This window comes from Lipotes vexillifer, unplaced genomic scaffold (genome assembly GCF_000442215.2).
Source record: "Lipotes vexillifer unplaced genomic scaffold, Lipotes_vexillifer_v1.1 scaffold1275, whole genome shotgun sequence".
In the NCBI taxonomy this organism is placed as follows: domain Eukaryota; kingdom Metazoa; phylum Chordata; class Mammalia; order Artiodactyla; family Lipotidae; genus Lipotes; species Lipotes vexillifer.
In genome coordinates this window covers 33,695-51,003 of record NW_006770093.1, presented here as the reverse complement: position 1 = coordinate 51,003, position 17,309 = coordinate 33,695, and the positions used below count along the sequence as shown (strand labels likewise).

The 17,309-nt window shown below is 42.6% G+C and overlaps 1 protein-coding gene across 1 annotated transcript in view; it reads right to left on the bottom strand.

The window, feature by feature from the left end:
- Nucleotides 1-17,309, bottom strand: part of TTL (tubulin tyrosine ligase) — a 34,295-nt gene that overhangs the window by 4,469 nt on the left and 12,517 nt on the right. Inside the window, exons 4-6 of the mRNA XM_007446009.1 lie at nucleotides 9,711-9,846; nucleotides 8,213-8,482; nucleotides 2,559-2,702 (exon numbers count right to left, since the gene is read on the bottom strand). Of these exons, the coding sequence (XP_007446071.1) occupies nucleotides 2,559-2,702; nucleotides 8,213-8,482; nucleotides 9,711-9,846 (550 nt within the window). The remainder of the gene's footprint in view (nucleotides 1-2,558; nucleotides 2,703-8,212; nucleotides 8,483-9,710; nucleotides 9,847-17,309) is intronic.

The following is a 17,309-nucleotide window of genomic DNA, read 5'->3' as shown; positions in this document are numbered from 1 at the left end:
GACGCGCTGGGTGAGGCTGGAGAGGTAGGCGGGGCAGTAGCCCAGCAGGTGGAGGGGAGTCAGGTTTCGGTCCCAGGCGCAGGGGGAAGGCTAGAGAACAGCAGGGCCTGGTTTCTGGCTGCTCGGGGGACAACGGACTCCACTGGGGCAAGAGAAGGTGCGGAGACCCAGTTAGCAGGCTCTCTGCAAAAGCAAAGCTGGAGGACGACGTTTGGGAGAGCAAGGGCAGCGGGTGGGGGGAGCAGAGGGCTGGCGAGGCTGGAAGCAGACCTGACCAGGCCCCGATGGACAGAACCTGAGGGTAATGGAAAGGCGGGGGCAGGGTCTCGGTCACCTGGAAAGCGGGGGCGGGGCGGGGGGGGCTGGACATTCAGTGAGATGGGCGACTCTGGCCGGGTGGGACGCCTACTGGAAATCCACACACATCCTTGCAGGGCGCCGGGAAGACAGGTGCAGATACTGGCCTGCAACTCCGGGCTGCGATGTCATTTGCTGGTTTTAAAATCCTGGAGTGCAATATGGGCTTGGCTGGGGACCTGAAAAGAAGAGTTTCTGTGCAGCGGCTGGGATGCGAGGCAGCCCGGAGTGGACCAGAGCGTGGATGCGGACTGAGGACAAGGAGACAGCGTGTGCACGTGTGGCTTCTCTAGAAGTGTGGCTGTGGAGGGAGCAGGGCGGGGCTTCAGAGGAGGGCTTTTCCTAATCGCTGGGGAAATCTGCTGAGCGCCACACTCTGGTGGGAACAATGCAGCCAAGAGGGAGAAAGCAGATGAGGGAGGCATCCTCATCCCGTCCTCTTGCCTGGAGGGAGGGGATCGGGTCCAGAGCACAAGGAAGGGACAAACCTCTGACAGGAAGGACAGGAGAACATGGACGCCCCTGTGGACCTGGTGAAGGATGTGAAACATCCTGCTCTCCACCCCTCGTCTCCTTTCTCCTTCAGGTCTCGGCTCCAAACATCACCTCCCAAGGGGACTTTTTGCTCAATTATATTACCTTCTAACATCTCTTACCCTATGAAAGCGTGTGTCCCAGTTTGTAATCTATATTCGTCCTGTCCTTTGTCTCGGCCAGTCTCCCTCCACTGAGGGCGGGGCCCGGGTCTCTCTGCTCACGACTGTGACCCAGAGCCCAGTCCAGAGCCTGGCGGGTTAGGGGTATCTAACGGGTATTCGTTAGCGGCGGGCACGGATGAGTGAGACAGAATCCCACCTGCCAGGTCACAGCCACGAAGCAGGAGGCAAATGACAGAACTGCTTATGTGTTGTGTGTTAACTGCTTATGTGTTAACACGAAGCAGGAGGCAAATGACAGAACTGCCCCTTGGAGGTGCAGGCCTTTTTCCTACGTCGTCGGAAGATCACACCTCAATTTCTCCAAGACGTGGACGTGGGGAACCGTGAAAGGGTCTTGACACTAATGAATGTGGATCCTCAGAAGAACCAACAGCCTTTGAGGATGAAGTCCAAATGACTCCCTTACACGTAAGGCCTCCCACAGTGGGGCCCCAACTCACCTTTTCACCCTCACCTTTCCTCACCCCCGACACTCATGCCATGCTGCAGCCAGGCTCCTCCCAGGAGGAACAGAAGTTCCCCAAGGGCAGGGTCTGTTCATCTGTGCATCTCCCCTAGAGCCTGGCCCAGAGCAAGGTCCCACTAGATTCTGGGTTCCCTCCCCTTTAGCACACATGACACTCTCCTCTTACACCTCAGCCTCAGCTCCATGATGTCCATGGTACCTTCTCAGACCACTTCCTGCCCAGGGAGCCTCTGAACTGCTTGGTCATCACTTTCTCCCTGACTCACAGGACACGCTGACTCATCACCTTGTCACGGGAGAGGGTCTCTGCTGGTATTACTAGCTTTGTTTAGAACTCTCACGGCATCCACCACCCACAGGTGCTAAGTGCTCAACACATACAGGGAGGAAAAGGGATAAGAAATGACTCAGCAAAGCCCCCTGCTGGCCGAGGTCCTCCCAAAGCCCTCCTGTCGCTGGTACATCCTCCTTGACGGCACTCAAAGGGTCAGTGGTTGGACACCCAGGTAACAGGAGCTCACCGCCTTGCCAAGACGGACTACTCCCCCTGTAGAACTAAGTTCCCACGTGTTTTAACCCAAACCGTTCTCTTCCAGGGACTCAAGGAGACTAGGACTTTGTGTATTTGCCTCCCGCCCCCCGTTTTTTATTTAATTAAATTTAATTAATTAATTAATTAATTAATTTTTGCGGTACGCAGGCCTCTCACTGTCGTGGCCTCTCCCGTTGCGGAGCACAGGCTCTCCGGACGCGCAGGCTCAGCGGCCATGGCTCACGGGCCCAGCCGCTCCGCGGCATGTGGGATCCTCCCGGACCGGGGCACGAACCCGTGTTCCCTGCATCGGCAGGCGGACTCCCAACCACTGCGCCACCAGGGAAGCCCTGCCCTTATTTTTAAATGCATTAAAAATCGTGCTAGTCTCCTTTGCTGCATGGACTTCAAACTGCATGAAATGCAGTAAATCTCATTTTAGATAAAAGCAAACAGACAAAAACCCAGTGGTGTTCAGGCTTACTGAGCACAAGCAGGGGCGCCGTTGACTTCAATGAGCCAGACCTTCATCTCCTCATCCACCATGAAGTCGAAGCCGAAGAGCTGGAAGCTCTGGTAAGGGAGGTGTCGGGTGCTGATGGCGGGCTCCACGCTCATGAGGCAGCTCCTGCAGGGCAGAGGGGGCGCTCACTGAGGATGGGGTGGTCCAGGGAGAAGGACCACTGGGAGAGGTGCTTGGATGGTTTTACGTCGAATGTGCTGATGAAAATTAGGCTTTGGCTTAATTCTCTTTTTTAAATGCATTACCAATAGATTATTCAAGATGATGTGACGTATTTGTTAGAAAACTCTACCATCACTCTTGTTCTTACAAGTAGTGGCTGCTTTCCCAGCAAGTGCTGAGTCGCCGTGGCCCCTACAAATGTAGACTCCTCCAACAGGTGGACTGCTGCCACATTTGTTTATAATAAGCAAAACAAACAAACAAACAATAATAATAAGCAAAACATTTCTACATATTTTTGCTATATTAAAAGAATGGACCACCATTTAGTGATGAGCAGAATTTGCAAAAAGAATGCTGACTCCGTTCATTTCTTTCACTAGCTCCCGTTCAAGTGCCCAATAGTTGCTTTTAAAGCTTTATATAATGAAACAAGATATTGAAATACAGAATAGGATTTATTATTAGGATCAACTACTGTTTGCAAAAATTGGAGGATTTTAGTGACACAGAAAAGCTGAAAGTGAATCTCAGAGACATAATGGAAAAGTACATGATGCCTGAGGTCAGGCTGCTGAAGCCAGAAGCTCGGACAAATTTTTTAACCTCTTTAAGCCAAGTGTTGACTTCATTGTCTGTAAAGTTGGGGTAAAAATACTACTTACTCCCAGTGCTGAGATGGTTCAATGAAATAACTACATAAGGAACTTGGCATGACTTCTGGTAGCTAGGAAGCATCTAATAAATGCAAGCATATTTTATGAATTTATCATGAATTACGATAATCATGAATCTATTGTTTATGAATAATAAAGAACTGTTATCTAATACAACCATCCCAGAAAAAACCTGTGCCATTTCTGTTTTATGAAGCTCTCTTCACTGATTTTTCCCTCAACTAGATGTTGGGGCAAAATTTTTATCTTAGTAAATGCAATATATGTTATGATGACTCTAAGATTACCAGACATAGCTGTCCTTCTACACAGCTGTATATTTAGAAGGAAAAAGATGTGTCCTAAACAAATAATAATAAATAAAGAAGAAGAAAAGGAAGAATAAATAGAAGGGGACTTCGCTGGCGGTCCAGTGGTTAAGACTCCGCACTTCCAATGCAGAGGGCGCGGGTTTGATCCCTGGTCGGGGAACTAAGATCCCACGTGCCGAATGGCCAAAAAGAAAAAAGACGTGTCCTTATAAGTAGCTTTCGGCTTATGACTTTAAAAGAACTGAGGCTTCTGTGAACTTGGCACCAGGGTCTTGCTCCCCTCAACCTCCCTTCACCCCAAGCATCAGTTTCCTCCTTTTTTTCTCGAAGAGGAAAAGTTTTCTATAGATGTGTTTAAACCTTTAAAAATCACTTTGGACAGTTAGTCACTTAAGAACCAATTGGAATAAAAATTTCTTCTCCCATTCATCCCTAACCTGCAAGCCACATATCACATTTTTTTCTATATTTCATCTCTATTCTATGAGAGAATACCCTTAACTTTTGTTTTTATTAAAATGCCCTTTAAAATATAATTTAGAAAAAAATTTTAATTTAATCGGTGCTCATGACTTAAAAATAAAACCCAACAATACTGAAGGATAAAAATTGAAAGAAACATTACACTCCAACGCTTACAGGAAAAACTGAAAGCCAGAACCAAATCAAAACGAAATATTTTTTTATCTGCTGGGAGTTCAAGTTAATAATTCACTTTAAAGAATTTTTTTTCATCATCAGAGACTTTATATAGTACATCTTTTTTTTCAGCTGGAGTGGGACGTTTGGGGGAAGCTAGCTGGGGAAAAAAAGAACATGAGAGCCGTGAGGAGCGTTAATAGCACCAAAGTAGCAACACTCTCTGAAGTGCACAGAACAATGAGGAGGAGGGGGTATATCAAATATCAAATAAATCTTTTCCCTAAAATATGAATTCTTTCTTCAGTATACTTGACTTATCTGGTGTCAGAATTCTAACCACATATATTCCCTGAAGAAACGGAACTCTGAGCCCTGTAATTATTCTGTTAGACTCTGTGTAAGAATACATTAAGGAAAAAGGCTCAGTCATCATGACAGGGTGGTAACGACAGGGCAGATAAACAGACCACGGAACAGAACAGAGATCCCAGGAACAGACTCTCACATAAACGGCCACCTGATTTATAACAGAGGCACACCAAAACGCAGTGGGGAAAGGACAGTCATATGTACTAGTGGCCTGGGGTCATAAAGGGTTAAAACGTATGGGGAAATCTAACAGGATATTAACTATACAAATAATAAAAATAATGACTTGTGATTTTAAAATATATGTAGCACTAATGACTACCCATATACTTACAATTCAATACCTTTAAACCCCCTCCTTGGGTCCCTCCCGCTTCCCCTCCAGAGTTAACCACCATTTTGAATGTTGTGTTTATCATTACTTTGTTTCTCTCTAGATTTTCACCACATGTGTGCATTCCTCCAAATAATGTATTACTTAGTTTTGCTTGTTTTTCAATTTATATGAACAGGACCAATTTGTAATTTTTTGCTTGACATTATATTTGTATAACTCCAGTGAAAAAAATCCTTCAGGAATAAGGTAAACTAAAGACATTCTCAGATGACGGAAAATTAAGAGGACGTATCACCAGCAGAACTGCTCTAAAAGAAATGCTGAAGTCTGAAGGGGAAATGAAACTTGGAACTTGAGGACTGAAGGAAGAGCAAAGGAAACTGCAAATATCTGGGTAAACGTAAAAGAATATTTGTCTCCCTTTATATTTAAAGGGGGTTTCTTGTAGAGAGCATATAGTTTGGTCTTTTTTTATTTTTTAATCCAACCTGACAATCTATCATATATTAAGTATGTATATAATAAACCCTGGAGTAACCACTAAAACAAACAAACAAACAAAAATACAAAGAGATTTGGCCAAATACTCAGTGGAAAAATTAAAATGGAACTCTAAAAAAGTTCAAATAATTCAAAAGAAGGCAGGAAACAGGGAAATGAAAAACAAACAAACAAAAAAGAAGGGACAAACAGACAATGAGTAATAAAATGGTAGACATAAATCCCATGAAGTCAGTAATTACTTTAAATTTAAATGGTAGAAACACAACTATTAAAAAACAGAGATGATGATGAATTGGGCAATTGGGATTGACATGTATATACTGATGTGTATAAAACTGATGACTAATAAGAACCTGCTGTATAAAAAAATAAATTAAATTAAAAAAAAAAGACATGATATATCGGATTAAAAGCAAAAGAAAGCAAAATCCAATGGTATGATGTCTACCAAAAGCCCATTTTAAATATAGAATAGAATACAGAAGAAGGGTAAAGGGATGGAAAGAGACATATACCATTAATCAAAAGAAAGCTGGAGTGGCCATATTAATAACAGACAACATAGACTTCAAGATAAGAAATATTACCAGAGATAAAGACAGAAACTACATAATGATAAAGAGGTCAATTCCCCTCAAAGAGATAACAATTCTAAATGCATATGCACCTGACAACAGATCTTCAAAATGTACGAAGCGAAAACCTAATAAAACTAAAAGGAGGGACTTCCCTGGTGGCGCAGTGGTTAAAAATCCACCTGCCAATGAAGGGGACATGGGTTCGAGCCCTGGTCCAGGAAGGTCCCACATGCTGTGGAGCAACTAAGCCAGTGTGCCACAACTACTGAGCCTGAGTGCCACAACTACTGAAGCCTGTGCACCTAGAGCCTCTGCTCCACAACAAGAGAAGCCCTCACACCGCAACGAAGAGCAGCCCTTGCTCACCACAACTACAGAAAGCCCACGTGCAGCAGAGCAGACCCAACGCAGCCAAAAAATAAATAAATAAATTTATTTAAAAAAGAAAAAAACAACTAAAAGGAGACATAGATAAATCTGTAATTATACTTGGAGACTTCAATATTTTACCTTTCAATAATGTACAGAACAAGTAGAACAGAAAATGATCGAGGATGTGAAAGACTTGAACAACACTACCAACCACCTTTGCCTAAAGCGCATTTATAGAACACTCTGCCCAACTATAGCAGAATAAACATTATTTTTAGTGCATGTGGAACATTCACTAAGATGGACCATATTCTGGGCCATGAAACAAACTTTAACGAATTTTAAAGATGCAAAACCATACAAAGTATTTTCTTTGACCATAATGAAATTAAAATTCCTGGAAAATCCCCAAATATTTGGCAATTAAGCAAACATTTCTAAATAACACCAGTCAAAGATGAAGTCACAAGGGAAACTAGAAAATATTTTAATCAAATGAAAACAGTCTTCCCTGGTGGCGCGGTGGTTAAGAATCCACCTGCTAATGCAAAGGACACGGGTTCGAGCCCTGGTCTGGGAAGATCCCACATGCCGCGGAGCAACTAAGCCCGCGCACCCCAACTACTGAGCCTGCGCTCTAGAGCCCGAGAGCCACAACTACTGAGCCCACATGCCACAACTACCGATGTCCGTGCACCTAGAGCCCATGCTCCACAACAAGAGAAGCCACCACAATGAGAAGCCCACACACCGCAACAAAAGAGTAGCCCCCAAAAATACAAAAAAATAAAAAGGGCTTCCCTGGTGGCACAGTGGTTGAGAGTCCACCTGCCGATGCAGAGGACACGGGTTTGTGTCCCGGTCCGGGAAGATCCCACATGCCACGGAGCAGCTGGGCCCATGACCCATGGCCGCTGAGCCTGCGCATCCGGAGCCTGTGCTCTGTAACGGGAGAGGCTGCAACAGTGAGAGGCTCACGTACCGCCAAAAAAAAAAAAAAAAAAAAAACAAAAAAAACAAAAAAACAAAACAAAAAAAAAAGAGTAGCTCCCGCTCGTCACAACTAGAGAAAGCCCATGTGCAGCAACGAAGACCCAAAGCAGCCAAAAGTAAACAAAAATAAAATGAAAACAAAAACATGACATAGCAAAATCTGTGGGATACAGCTAACGAGTACCTATAAGAAAATTGATGGCCTTAAATGCTTATATTTTATAAAAAAATAAATCTCTCCAATCAATGATCTAACCTTGCACTTTAAGGAAACTAGAAAAAGAAAAGCAAATCAAACCTCCCAAAAGCAGAAGGATGAAAATAATTAAGAACATTAATCAAAGAAACTGAAAACAGAAACAACAAAGAAAATCTATAAAGCCAAAAGCTGACTTTTAGAAGAGATGAATAAAATTGATAAGTAAGCCTCTAACCGATCTGTCCAAGTGAAAGATAGAAGATATAAACTACCAACATGAGGTAGTTACCAACACAAGGATTAAAAAAAAGTGACAGCATTACAGATCCTGTAGATATTAAAAGGATAACAAAGGGATGTAACGAATAATTTTTGTTCTTAGACAATGTAAATGGAATCACTCCTTGAAAGGCACAAACTCCCAAAGCTCCTTTAAGACACATTTAACCGAAAGAGAAATGAATAAGTTACCTTATTATATGTTTGATTTGTAGTAAGATACTACTTTCCAGGGTGATGTTCAAAGCACTTGTTAGGTACCGATTGAACTCCTCAAAGAACATTTCGTTCCCTTCTTCATACTTCCCATAGTTCTTTGAGTACTCCTTTTGAATGCAGTGATTAGTCAAATGGCAAGTCTTATCTTGGAGATTATCCACATGATACGGTTCTGAAGCAGTCCGAAGTACACCCTCTCTATAGAGGTAGATATTATATTGATGATCCACCAAGACCCAGCTTCTGCAAGTCAATAAAATATTCAAGTTACCCAAAGTTTCTGCATATTTATATATATCATCCCCACACCTTGATTTTTCTGGGAGGAAACAGAGGAAGGAGGTATGTTCTAAAATTATACGAGGCAAGCCATAACAACATTGTAAAGCAACTATACTCCAAAAAAAATTAAAAAAAAAAAATATATACAAGGCAAGCCATGCCAGTTAGCCAAGACAGTGGATTATCACCATAATGAGGCAAAGAAAACATTTCACCGTAACTGACAAGGAGACTTTGATCCATTCAAAAGATACAGCATTTCGAAGAGATGTGAGTGGCTTGGTTTTTACAGTTAATCTATGAAACCTCCAGTTACCATGTTTGCTCTTTTAGTAATCTTAAGACTTTCTGCTGGGGCCTCCCTGGTGGCGCAGTGGTTGAGAGTCCGCCTGCCGATGCAGGGGACACGGGCTCGTGCCCCGGTCCGGGAAGATCCCACATGCCGCGGAGCGGCTGGGCCGTGAGCCATGGCCGCTGAGCCTGTGCATCCGGAGCCTGTGCTCCGCAACGGGAGAGGCCACAACAGTGAGAGGGCCACGTACCGCAAAGAAAAAAAAAAAAAAAAAAGACTTTCTGCGGAAGCTGATATGACAGCACTGGTGTTCGAGAAGCAGCAAGTCAACGTGAAGGCACCTAAGTGACAAAGAGTCCTGGATGGGGAGATGACAGTAAGGTTCAGGGCAAGCTGGGGCAGGGCTTTCAGCTTTTGAAAGCACCATGCAACCTCCTTCTCCTTGCAGGTCCTTTGCTCGCAAAGGTGAAGTCCAAACCCCTGAGGTGTGTTCATGAAAACCTTAAAAAGTGGGACACGGATAATAAAGTGAGGACATGCTCTTTGGCAGGATCACATGATCTGCTGTGACTGTATTAGGTGTTCTATGTATATCTCTCTGCTTCTTTCATAAAGCAAGCCCCACACACTGATATCCATTCTTTGGATCCACAAGTCACCTTCATTAAAGAGAATACTTTAAAAAAAAGAAAATTCATCACCTTAATAACATTTTCTAGAAACACAAGAGAAAGAGTGAAAGAAAAACAGAAGCTCGGTTCTGTTCAGCTGCACTCAACTTGGGGAACATTAAACAAAGTCCAATACTTCCCTATAATCCATGTAACCCTCCTCATCACACACCACTGCATTTTTTCCAGATTTGTAAAACAAAAACTCCAGACACGGAAGCATTACCGGATGTCAAACTTGCGATGACCTGGCTCCAGAAGCAGCGGGCGCTCAAGGTATTTCTGGATCACGTGCACCTGGCCCTGGTTGTCTATGAAATCCAGCAGCTCCGCAGCGTCCGAGGAGATGAGGATGCCTTCACCTAACAGGGCAAAAGCAAACCATAATCAGTCCAGTTCATCCCAAGAGGAAAAGCTCTCTGCAAAGCCAGAAAGGAAATTCTGACAGCAGGTAAAAACAGACAGGAGGCTGTTACTGGCCGACTCGCTTTTCATTCTCCATCCTTTCCCTCCTTCCATCTCTCTCACTCTCCCCTCTCCCCACAAAAGCACCAGGGTTATCCAACCCTCTCTCCATGCAGGACTATAAACGCTGTCATGGCAGGCTCCATGAAATTTCATTTTTATGGATATTCGAAAGGTCTAAGCACCATAAATAAAGGCCGCTCTACTTTTGGTCACTGGCTACCACAGTAAAGGCTGTATGCTGCTTATGACCAATAAACCGACTGGAAACACTATATCTAGTAGAAACATCAGGAGGTTAGGGCATAAAGACAAATGTACAAGAACATTCCTGCAGCGCTGTATTAGAAAAAACTGGATACATTCAAAGTGTCCATCAACCCAGAGATTGTCATACTGAGTGAAGGAAGTCAGACTTACTTCAGAGAAAGAGAAATATCATATGATATCACTTGTATGTGGAATCTAAAAAAATGGTACAAATGAACTTATTTACAAAACAGAAATAGAGTCACAGATGTATAAAACAATCTTATGGTTACCAGGGGTGAAAGGGCGCGGGGAGGGATAAATTGGGAGATTTGGGATTGACATATACACACTGCTATATATAAAGCAGATAACTAATAAGGACCTACTGTATAGCGCAGGGAACTCTGCTCAATACTCTGTAATGCCCTATATGGGAAAAGAACCTAAAAAAGAGTGGATGTATGTATATGTATAACTGATTCACTTTGCTGTACAGCAGAAACTAACACAACACTGTAAATCAACTATAATATAAAGTGTCCATCAATATTAGATAAATGATGCAGTATCTTTTTAAACAGCTTTGAGATATTTTTTATATCCTACAAAATTCACCCTTTTAAAGTGTAAAACTCAATGGTGTTTAGTATATTCAAGAGGTGTGCAACATCACTAAATCTAATTTTAGGACATTTTCTTCACCTCCCCCCAAACCCCACGCCCACCAAGCAGTTACTCCCCATTCCTTCCTCACACTAGCTCCTGAGGACTACTAACCTACTTTCTGTCTCTATGGGTTTGCCTATTCTAGATGCTTCATATAAATGGAAACACACAATACGGGGCCCTTTCTGGTATGGCTTCTTTCATTAACATAGCGTTTTTAAGCTTCACCCATGTTATAGCATGTGTCAATATGCCATTCCACCTTCCTATGACTAAATATTCCATTGTATGGATATACCACATTTTGTTCAATCAATTGATGGACATTTGGGTTGTTTCCACTGTTGTTTGGCTCTTTTTTTTTTTAAATTTTATATTATAGTTGATCTACAATGTTGTTAGTTTCAGGTATACAGCAAAGTTATTCAGTTATACCTATATCTTTGGCTCGTGAATAATGCTGCTATGAAGCTGTGTATTGCAGTTTTCGTGTGGAAAACATGTTTTCAACATATGAAAACATATGACATATGTTTTCAACTCTTTTGGAAATATACCTAGGAGTGGAATTGTTGGTCATATGGTAACTGTTTAACTTTTTAAGGAACTACCAAACTGTCTTCCAAAATAGTTTGGTAATGGCTGTACCATTTTACATTCCCATAAGCAAAGGGCGGCAAGAGCTCCATTTCTTCACATCCTTGCCAACACATGTTGTATTCTGTCTTAACTACAGCCATCCTAGTGGCTGTGAGGGAGGTGGCACGTTATTATGGTTTTGATTTGCATTTCTCTAATGACTTGTAATGTTGAGCATGTTTTCACATGCTTATTGGCTATCTATGTCATTTGTTTGTTTTGAGAAAGGTCTATTTAGATTCTTTGCTCATTTCTTAATGGGTTATTTGTCTTTATTACTGAGTTATAAGAGGTCTTTATACATTCTGGATACAGGTACCTTATATGATTTGCAAATATCTTCTCCAATTCTGGCCAGTTCCATTATTGCACAGAAACCTTATGTTGCCCTTTCAAAGCCACAAGTACCTCCCCCCACCCCACTCCCCGACTCCTGGTAGCCGCTTATCCGTTTTCCATTTCTATAATTTTGTCATTTCAAAAATGTTACATAAATAGAATTATAAAATATGTGATCCCTGGACGTTGTTTTCTTCACTGATACTCCCCTGGAAATTCATCCAAGGTGTTGTATTTATTAACGGTTCATTCTCTTTTATTACTGGGTAGTATTCTATGGGATCAATTCATCCCAGTTTGTTTAATCATTCACTTGTTGAAGGACAGTTGAGTTGCTCCCAGTTTGGGCTGTTACAAATAAAGCTGCTATGAACAATCACGTACAAGTTTTTTGTGAAGGTAACTTTTCATTTCTCTGGACAAATGCCCATGCGTGTGGAGTTGCTGGGTCATATAATTTCAGGTTTAGTTTTATAAGAACTTGCCAAACTGTTTTCCAGAGTGGCTCTACCAGTTTAAATCCCCACTAGCACTGGAAGGGTGATCTAGTTTCTCCTGACCCTTGCCAGCATTTGCTGTTGTTACCGTTTCCTATTTTAGCCATTTTAGGAGTGCAGTGATAGCTCATTGTGGTTTTAATCTGCATTTCCCTAATGGTTAATGATATTGAAAATCTTTTCATTTACTTATTTTGCATCTGCAGAACCTTTTCAATGGAATATATTTTCATGTCTTTTGCCCATTTTCTAATTGGATTCCCCCCCAACTTTTTAACTGTTGAGTTTTGAATATTGTTTGTATATTCTACATATGAGTCCTTTGTCAGATATAAGGCTTGGAAATATTTTCTCCCAGTCTGTAGCTTGTCTTTTCATCCTCGTGGTTGGGTCCTTTACAGAACAAAAGTTTTTCATTTTGATAAGGTTCACCTGATTAGTTTTTACTATTATGGACTGTACTTTCAGTATCAAGTTTAAGAATTCTTTGCCTAGCTTTATCTCTTATTTTTTTTCTGAAAAATTATAACTTTTTATTTTACATTTAAGCCCACAATCCATTTTGAGTTCGGTTTTGTGTAAGGGGTGAGGTTTATGTTGAGGTTCATTTTCTTGGTCGAGGGCTATCCACCTGCTCCAGCACCATTTGTTGAAAAGTCTATCCTTCCTCTATTGAATTGCTTTTGCACCTGTCAAAAATCAGATGGTCATAAATGTGTGGGTACATCTCTGTCCCACTGATTCATATTTCCATCCCCTCCACGAATACCACAGTGTACTGATTATTGTAGCTCTACAATACAGTTTGGGATCAGGTACAGTGTTTCCTCCCACTTTTCTTCTTCAATACTGTGTAAGCTATTCTAGGGCCTGTGCCTTTCCATATGAAATTTAGTAGAAGCTTTATGCTTACACAAGAAGCTGGCTGAGGTCTTGACACCAGTCACCTCAAACCTATAGAGCAATTTGGGGTGAAGTGACATCTTTACTGTGCTGAATCTTGCAATCCATGAACATGATATGTCTACCTGTTTATTTAGGTCCTCTTTGACTTCTTTCATAGTTGTTTTGTAATTTTTGAGCAGATAGGCCCTGTACGTGTTTTGGTAAGTTTATACCTAAGCATCTCATTTTTTTTAGGGTGACTGTAACTGGTATTGTATTTTTAACTTTGGCTTCCACATGTTCATTGTTAGTATGAAATGAAAAAGACACGAAATGACTTCACCGTGATTGAATCTGTCTTTGCCCATACGTAAAAGAAACTAATATGAAAAAATAAAAATAATTATGTTAGGAACTGGGTAAGGCTACGGGTAACTTTTCCATTTCCCTTTAATGTTAGGTTTTCTTTAATGATAATGCTTTTTAAAAGGAAGTGAAATTGGGTCATTTGTAGAGATGTGGATGGACCTAGAGTCTGTCATACAGAGTGAAGTCAGAAAGAGAAAAACAAATATCGTATATTAACGCATATATGTGGAATCTAGAAAAATGGTACAGATGAACCTATTTGCAGGGCAGGAATAGAAACGCAGACGTAGAGAACAGACATGTGGACCCAGAGGGGAAGGGAAGGGTGGAATGAATTGGGAGCTTAGGGTTGACATATACACACTACCATGCGTAAAATAGACAGTGGCAACCTGCTGTATAGCATAGGGAGCTCAGCTCGGTGCTCTGTGATGACCTAGATGGATAGAATGGGGTGGGGGGGAGGAGGGAGGTCCAAGAAGGAGGAGGTATAGGTATACATATAGCTGATTCATTTCATTGTACAGCAGAAACTAACACAACACTGTAAAGCAATTATACTCCTATTAAAAAAAAGTTATAGGGCTTCCCTAGTGGCGCAGTGGTTAAGAATCTGCCTGCCGGGCTTCCCTGGTGGCGCAGTGCTTGAGAGTCCGCCTGCCGATGCAGGAGACGCGGGTTCGTGCCCCGTTTCGGGAAGATCCCACATGCCGCGGAGCGGCTGGGCCCGTGAGCCATGGCCACTGAGCCTGCGCGTCCGGAGCCTGTGCTCCGCAAATGGGAGAGGCCACAACAGTGAGAGGCCCGCATAACGCAAGAAAAAAAAAAAAAAAAAATCTGCCTGCCAATGCAGGGGCCATGGGTTCGAGCCCTGGTCTGGGAAGATCCCACATGCCGCGGAGCAACTAAGCCCATGCGCCACAACTACTGAGCCTGCGCCCTAGAGCCCATGAGCCACAATTGCTGAGCCCGCACGCCTAGAGCCCGTGCTGTGCAACGGGAGAAGGCACTACAATGAGAAGCCCGCGCACCGCAACAAAGAGTAGGCTCCACTCGCTGCAACTAGAGAAAGCCTGTGCGCAGCAACGAAGACCCAAAGCAGCCAAAAATAATAAATAAAATAAATAAATTTATTTTTAAAAAGTACCTGTCTCCTTACTTTCTTCCCATTATTTTTCCATCTACTAGCATTAGAGATATTAATTTTCAATAAGAAATAGTCCGTAAGGAAATTGTATAAAGAAAATAAGGTTGGAGCATACAAGATGGGATGTGGCCAGATTGCGGAGAGCAAGGCATAAATAGGTGACAGAGGTAGAAATGCAATTGATTTTTGTGTGTTGATCTCATATCCTGAGACCTTGTTGGACTCACTTTTTAGTTCTAGGACCTCCCACCTACACTATTTTTTTTTTAATATTTATTTATTTACTTGGCTGTGTCAGGTCTTAGTTGTGGCATGCGGGATCTTCACTGAGACGTGCAGGATCTTTTAGTTGCAGCGTGCAGGATCTTTAGTTGTGGCATGCGGACTCTTAGTTGCGGCAGGCGGGATCTAGTTCCCTGAACAGGGATCAAACTGGAGCCCCCTGCATTGAGAGCGTGGAGTCTTAGCCACTGGACCACCAGGGAAGTCACCCCACCACACTTTAGATTTACAGCTCATCTCTACTTGGGTCTCATGCTTTCAGTAAAAAAAAAATTTTTTTTCATATATATATATATATATATTTGTGTGTGTCCCAAACGTGACCACCATATGGAAACTGTGAAATGACTATTTTCCAATCTCATTCTTATTTTTTGTTTTTTTGTTTTTTTTTTGCGGTACGCGGGCCTCTCACTGTTGTGGCCTCTCCCGTTGCGGAGCACAGGCTCCGGACGCGCAGGCTCAGCGGCCATGGCTCACGGGCCCAGCCGCTCCGCGGCATGTGGGATCTTTCCGGACCGGGGCACGAACCCGCGTTCCCTACATCGGCAGGCGGACTCTCAACCACTGCGCCACCAGGGAAGCCCTCCAATATATTTGTAATTGAAGTATAGTTGATTTACAACGTTGTGTTAATTTCTGCTGTACAGCAAATTAATTTAACGATTCATCTTTCCTAAGAGCCAACCCCGTTTGCAACTACCCCATTTCTATCACTCCCTCCACCACCTGGTTAGCCTCTTAAACAAGAAACAGCAAATCAACTTGGGAAGCATCCCTTCCTCTCTCTTTGGATGAACATAATTCATTCTGCTTCATTTCCCTTAAGAACCACACTCAGATTCCCTGGTTCCTCTTCATTCTCACTTGCCAGCTCTTCAGATCAGACTTCAGTCTCTCCTGCTCCACAGCACCTTGCACACTCTTTTTAGAATAATCATCCTAAAACACCATTTTCCTACGAATGCCCTGAAACTACCCATCATCTTATTTCCTAACATAATTCTTTTCATTTTTTCATATTACCTTCCTTTATGTAGTGTGGCAAAGATAGGTTCAATCACAGCAAACTCACCTCATCTTCTCTGTTCACTTCATACAGTCAATATTTTCACTGCATCTGCATTAACTTCCCAATGCTAGTGGCCAAAGAAATATCCCATTGTGTGGATTTAAAAATGACACGTTTACTGACTGCTGGACAGTGGGGTTGTTCCTAAATACAATTTTGCTATTACAGGTAACACAATGGTAAATGTCTTCGCTGTAGATCACCCTTGTTACTTTTTAACTATCTCCCTGGAGTAAATTTTCAGGAACGAGATGAGTGAGCCAAAAGCAAAGGAACTCTTTCTGACCCTTGCTCTGTGTGATCCTATTGCTGCTTCAAAGGGCTGTGTATCACCACTGCGAGGGACCAGTTCACAACAAACTCAGCAACACAACCACTGAAGGGTTTTGTTTTCTTACTTTGTAGATGTAAAATGATACATAAAATCCACATTTATTTTGTAAGTTTTGTATACCAGTGTAGCATGTTTCCATGTGTTTGTTAACTGTGTTTCTTATACCGTTTGTTTCTATCCTCACTAACTACACCTGGAGGATATTTGTTTCTATCCTCACTAAGTTATGAAGCTGGGGTTCTTCTAGGAGCTTCAAGGTCGCAGTCACAGTGGTTTTTCGGGTTCTTTGTTCCCATCTCAGCATTTAGCTAATCTGGAAATAAATGCATCATTAGCCTTCTTTCTGACTAGACTATGGGTCCCTGAGGGCAAGAGAACCATGTCCGTCTCATTGATCTCTTTATCTCCCTCCAAACGTTCATTACTTCTCTTATTCATTCATCCATCCATTCACTCATTCACTCAATACATATATTGAACCTTTGCTGCATGCCAGGTGCTGTCCTGGCCCCAGAGACGGTGCTGAGTACAGATGTGACGTGGTCTGATTGTGCTCTAACAGGATCTCTGTCTGCTGTATTTTGTGTAGACTTTGGAGAACAGCCAAGAACAGGAGAACAGGGAGCCATGCTCCAGGTGACACGTGAAGGTGACTCAGATCCCAGACGGGGGTGGAGGCGGGGAACAGTGGCTTGATCTGGATATAGGGTGAAGTTAAGCCAACTACACCCAGCATGTAGTAGGCACTAAGTATTTGTTTAACAAGAATAAAAGTCATTCATTCAGCCTAAACAAAACAAATCCACACCACTTATCTCCTCAACTCCCAAAGCAAAACGTCTTCTTTGTTTGGCATTTTATTCTCTCTTTATGACCTC